The sequence below is a fragment of the Buceros rhinoceros genome, unplaced genomic scaffold (genome assembly GCF_000710305.1).
Source record: "Buceros rhinoceros silvestris isolate BGI_N320 unplaced genomic scaffold, ASM71030v1 scaffold24871, whole genome shotgun sequence".
Lineage (NCBI taxonomy): Eukaryota > Metazoa > Chordata > Aves > Bucerotiformes > Bucerotidae > Buceros > Buceros rhinoceros.
In genome coordinates this window covers 3174-8595 of record NW_010396291.1, presented here as the reverse complement: position 1 = coordinate 8595, position 5422 = coordinate 3174, and the positions used below count along the sequence as shown (strand labels likewise).

The window sequence follows — 5422 nt, the reverse complement described above, 5'->3', positions numbered from 1 at the left end:
GGTTGGGTCGGGGTATCCCAAGAAACCATCAAAGTGAGCTGGAAGGAGACACTGAGCATTTCCCAGCACCCAGGTCTGCCTGGGCTGCCCCACAGGGTGTTTGCTGTGCCATTCCTGTGGAAGGTGGCCGGGGCTCGTGGGTTTGCTTTGCAGGCTCCAGTGTCCCTGCAGGTGGGCTTGAGGAGATGGACCTTCTTACTGGAGTTCTGCATGCTGCCGTTTTTAGGCAGGGGATAAATGCAGGCAGGGAAGATCTGCTGGCAAGCTGGGAGGAGAGGATGGAGTCGGGGCATTGGGTAAGGCTGTGCTTATGGAGACCAGCATCAGTCCTGGCTCCTGCCTGCTGAGGTCTGACGGTGCTGGAGTGGTTGGGGAGCCCAGGTTGAGCCTGTTTGCTTAGCAGGAGTGGAAAAGGTGTTGTGTTTGCTTTGGTGTCTGGGCATTGACAGGGTGAGAGTCCCGGACATGACAGGGTTTGCCCAAACCATGCCTCAGCCCTTGGTCTGGGCACACCCAGGCCAGGGGCAAAGCGTGGGTGGATGCTGCTCCACGTGTCCGGGAGCTGTGGCCGGTTCTCCAGGAGCCTCCTGGGTTGGGAGACAGCCAGGAGACCTCTCCTTTTGCCTCAGTTCCTGCTTTTCCACCAGCTGTCCTTCTGCTCTCCCCTTCTCCCCAGGGCCGGAGGCTGCTCCCCTGCCCTGGGCACTGCTTGGCTGCACCCTTGGGGGTCCCATCTTGACCCCGGCTCTCACAGGCTCCCCAGACCCAGCAGGACCTGCCTGGGGAAAGAAACAGGGGGACACAAGGGTCTGGGGGGGCTCTGCACCACCCTGGGGCATTGCCCCCTCCCCATTCTGCTGACACCTCTCCCTGCACCCATCTTGCAGGTGATGTTACTTGGAGACTCAGGCGTGGGGAAAACCTGCTTCCTGCTCCAGTTCAAAGATAGAGCCTTTCTCTCCGGGACGTTCATAGCCACCGTGGGCATAGATTTCCGGGTGAGACCACCACAGCTGCCAGCCCCTCACCTCCCCTGACCAGCACCTCAGTCAGGACAGGGCGCCGGGAATTGGGGACAGGGGGTTTCCAGTCTCTACACCCCAAAATGATCTCCCAGCCAGCTGCAGGTGCTTGCTGAAACCCTTCCACCTTTCCCTGGGAGAGCAGTAACAGACAGAAGAACCTGCTGGGCACATCACCTCTTGCCTTTAAGTCAGCAAAAAGCCTTGGTTTAGCCCATCCTCATCAGGTGCATGGGCTGGGAGCTTGGAGCGGGCGGCTGGCACGCTCCACCATCCGGGCTGAGGCCAGCACCTTGGGGAGGCAAATGCTAGTTGCTGTAAATTTGTGCCTCAAAAGCGCTGAAATGGGCTGCCGATGAGCTGTTAAGGTCAACGGATCCCATTCAAACCTTCCCCCTGCTCTGTTTGGTAAAATTGGTTCACCAAATTTCAGCTGCAGGCTCTCCCTGGGGATGCACAGCCAGGCAGAGCTGTGTGCAGCACAGGAGAGAGCAGCATTTCCGCAGGCTGGAAGTCATGGGGGTGTCCCCGGTTACCCGATGGCCACTGACATGTGTCGACTGTGGTCGGCGCTTCCTCTGCCTCCACAACTGCAGTTGGTTTTTGGCTGCCTTTGCTGCCTGGGCTGCTCTTGGCTTGTGGGAGGGAATTGGGGGGTTGGTGAGCAGGGGCTGGGGGAAGAGGGCTGGGGGTTTGCTTTGGAGGGGTCTTGTGGCCTGTCCTTCCAATAGAGTCATGAAAGACGGGAAATCTGCCACATCCCGCTGGTGGGCTCTGCACCAGCAGCCCCAGGCGTGTTGCCAGCTCATAGATACCCACTCTGCCTCGTGCGAGCGTCCCCTCCAGCAGCTCACAGCTTGTGCTGGTAGGTGACTCTCTGCATCTCGTAGGGCACATTTTTGTTTTATTCAGCCCATTTCCTTAAACTTTGTCATCTCCACATGGGCTGAATTTCCATTTCAAACAATTCCAGGCAACAAAATTATTTATAGGGGTCTTCTCTTTGCAGACTCGTCCCTCCTAGTGCAGTTCTTTAAGAGTCTTAAAATAGCCCTTTGGTAACTCAGAAAGCTTTTCTTTCTTTTGGCCTCTGGAGGGAAGTCCCTGCGCTTCCAAGCTGAGTACAGCGATCGCTTAAGCCCTGATAACTGGCTTCCCTGCTCGCTTGAAAATGCCTCTTCCCTTCGCCAGCCCCAGGCTGGCTGTCTGGCTGCAAACCACCCTCACCCAGGAGATTTCCTCCTGCCATCCTGGATATATCCATGTGCTATCTGCAACCCCCCAGCTCAGTGTGTGCAACCACCTTTAAGGGCCAAGGAAGGCTCCTAGCAGCGAGGAAACCCACAATGGACACCCGGGCACCCACTGACTGTCCCCAGTCAGCGGTAGCATCCAAAGGCCTTAAATTGCTTCAAATAGCTCAAATTTTTAATACGGTGGAATCCTGGCAAAAGGGTCAGGGCTTTATGGTGAATAAACTTTATAAAAGTGCATCAAGATGTAATTAATAGATGCACGTTTGAACGTAGTTTATGCAAGACCTCCCCACCTCTGCTGAACTTCCCCTGGCCTCTGCATCATTAGCCGGCTCGTGGAAACCACAGGACATGGGTGCTGGCTATAGGAGGCACCACTTTCTAAGCAGGCTGGGATCTTGCAGTGCTATCTCTGTCAGGCCCCTTTTCACTCTGGCACAAGAGGATGCTGCTCTGGGATGTCCCTGTAGCCACCTCACAGCACCACAGCCCCCCAGCAGGACCAGGGTTTGTAGCAATGAGGCTTCAACGTCCAGCCCCAAGGGCAGCCTGGCTTCAACCTGGCTTTTTGACTAGATATACAGAAGGAATTTTTTACACCGAGGGTGGTGAAACACTGTCATGGGTTGCCCAGAGAGGTGGGAGAAGCCCCATCCCTGGAATTATTCCAGATCAGGTTGTCTGGGGCTCTGAGCAGCCTGCTGTAGTTGAAGATGTCCCTGGTTCCTGCAGGGGGGTTGGACTAGATGACCTTCAAGGGTTCCTTCCAACCCAAACCAGCCTGTGATTCTATGATTCTGTCCCAGTGGCCCAGGGAGAGCAGCCGAGGGGCCAGGGCATGGCCAGCTCCATGGGCGTGCTTTGGGCTGATGAACACACTCTCCTTTTCTGCAGAACAAAGTGGTGGTCGTGGACGGCGTGAAGGTGAAGTTACAGGTGAGCTTTGGGAGAGGGTGAGCAATTCTCAGCCAGATTGCTGGAAACCGCCTCCCCCACCAAGGCTGAGCGTGGTGGTCCAACCGGGCTGGGAGCCACAGCGGCATCTCCAGCTTGGGGGGAGCAGTTTGACCTCCCCAATCTTACCTCAACGGCTTCTCAGCAGATCTGGGACACGGCAGGGCAGGAGCGTTTCCGCAGCGTCACGCACGCCTACTACAGGGATGCTCAAGGTGGGTTTGGGGTCCAATAGGGACGGGGGGGACACCAGCTGGAGCACATCCCTGCAGCGGGGCAATGCCTCTGGCTCTTCCCTTCCAGCCCTGCTCCTGCTCTACGATATCACCAGCAAGATGTCCTTTGACAACATCCGCGTGAGTCCCTTCCGTGGGTCGGGAGCAGGTTCCTCCCCAGGGACCGGGGTCGTGGGTGCCCTGCGCAGCTTGTTTGGGGCAGTTTGAAGCCTGTTTTACACGTAAGCACCGGCTGTTTCCGCCATATGCAGCCAGCTGGGAGCTCATCCCCGGGGTGCCTGGCTGGGTGCTGCACGGCTGGGTGAGTTTTGTTTCGGGACATGGTAAATGGCTGGAGGGAGAAAACGTGGTCTGAGGTGGATGTGAACATGCAGGCTTGGGCCGTAGCCAGGAGATGGGTGTTTTCAGGCCTGTTCGGATGTGATGCTGGAATGGTTCCTATGCCAAAAAATAAAGCTGTTTTCCCCACCCCGATGGTGGGGTGTGCAGGCAGAGGTGGGGGGATGGGGGTACCACTCATCCCAACACAGCCCCGCTGCCCACAGGCTTGGCTGACAGAGATCCACGAGTATGCCCAGAAGGACGTGGTCATCATGCTGCTGGGCAATAAGGTGCGTGCAGGGTCTCCTTTCACCCCACTCTTTGCTGTGCCCTTGCTGTCCCCATGGCTGGGTGGGATGGGGCTCGGTGGGTGCTCTGCCTGCTGGCTGGGTGCAGTCTGCCTACACCCTGCTTTGCGGGCTCAGCCAGGTCCAAAGGTGACCCCAGAGGTTTGGGCAGGGGGCCAGGGGAGCCAGTGTCCCTGGCAGCCAGTGGGAGGCAGCACGAGGCTGAGGCTCCCAGTACGGGATGCTGCTGGGTATGGGATGTCCACCCAGGTCCCAGATGCACCCCCAGATCCCAGGGATCCCCAAGTCCGGGATGCCCAGCCAGGTTCCAGGGTCTCTCTGTGGGTCCCAGATGCCGCTGGGTGTCCAGTGCTGAACTGGGTACTGGATTTTCTGCTGGGTACTGGATTCTGCTGAATCCTGGATGATGCTGGGTACTCAATGCCCAGCAGGGCACAAGGAGCTGCCCTGGGTACAGCATGCCCCCAGGTACTGGATGCTGCCCCAGGTCCCAGATGTCCCCCTACATCCTCAATGCCACCAGGTCACAGAGGCTCAACAGGTCTCGGATTCTCCTCTGGGCACTAGATGTTCCCTGATTTCCTCAGCTCCTGGCGGCTCCCTCAGCACCCCACACTGCCTGCTTGCCAGATGCCCCCGGGGTGCCAGCTGGCCCTGGCACACGGTGACACTTTCCTTCCCTTGGCAGGCTGATGTGAACAGTGAGAGGGCTGTGAGGACGGAGGATGGAGCATCGCTGGCCAGGGTGAGCCATGGCAGGGTCTAACCTGGCTGCAACCCCTCCAGACAACTGCACGTTGCTCAGGGTCCCTGCACAGCCGTGCCACCCCCTCTGATGGGTGCTCAGACCCGCCTGGCTCCAGCACAAGCAGTGTGTCAGCCACTTGCACGCAAAACCAGGGGCAAGGCAGGGAAGGGATGGCACCTTGTTCCCAAGCCTGGGCCAGGCAGTGGGGACAATTTGGAGGGGCAGGAAAGCATTCTGGTTCTGGCTGCTGACGGGGCTGTGCTGCTTTTGCAGGAGTATGGGGTGCCTTTCATGGAGACGAGCGCCAAGACGGGTATGAACGTGGAGCTGGCCTTTCTGGCCATTGCCAAGTGAGTACCTGGGGGCCAGGGGACCAGGCAAGGGAGGTGTCTCCCCAGCCCCACTGCCTCCTGCACTGGAGTGAGCAGGGAGGGTAGTGCGGTCCTCCCATTCTAGGGAGCTGAAGCAGCGCGCGGTGCAGCCACCAGACGAGCCCCGCTTCCAGATCCAGGACTACATTGAGTCGCAGAAGAAGAAATCCAGCTGCTGTGCCTTCGCCTGAGAGTGGCTGGGGGGG

At 58.3% G+C, this 5422-nt stretch overlaps 1 protein-coding gene across 1 annotated transcript; it reads left to right on the top strand.

The window, feature by feature from the left end:
• Window positions 1–890: 890 nt before the first annotated feature.
• Window positions 891–5407, top strand: LOC104501968 (ras-related protein Rab-37). The gene is made up of 8 exons (XM_010145868.1): window positions 891–998; window positions 3173–3214; window positions 3381–3447; window positions 3536–3588; window positions 4014–4079; window positions 4786–4842; window positions 5119–5195; window positions 5302–5407. Exons 1-8 carry the CDS (start codon window positions 891–893, stop codon window positions 5405–5407), a joined length of 576 nt encoding a protein of 191 aa, XP_010144170.1.
• The last annotated feature ends 15 nt before the right edge of the window (window positions 5408–5422 follow it).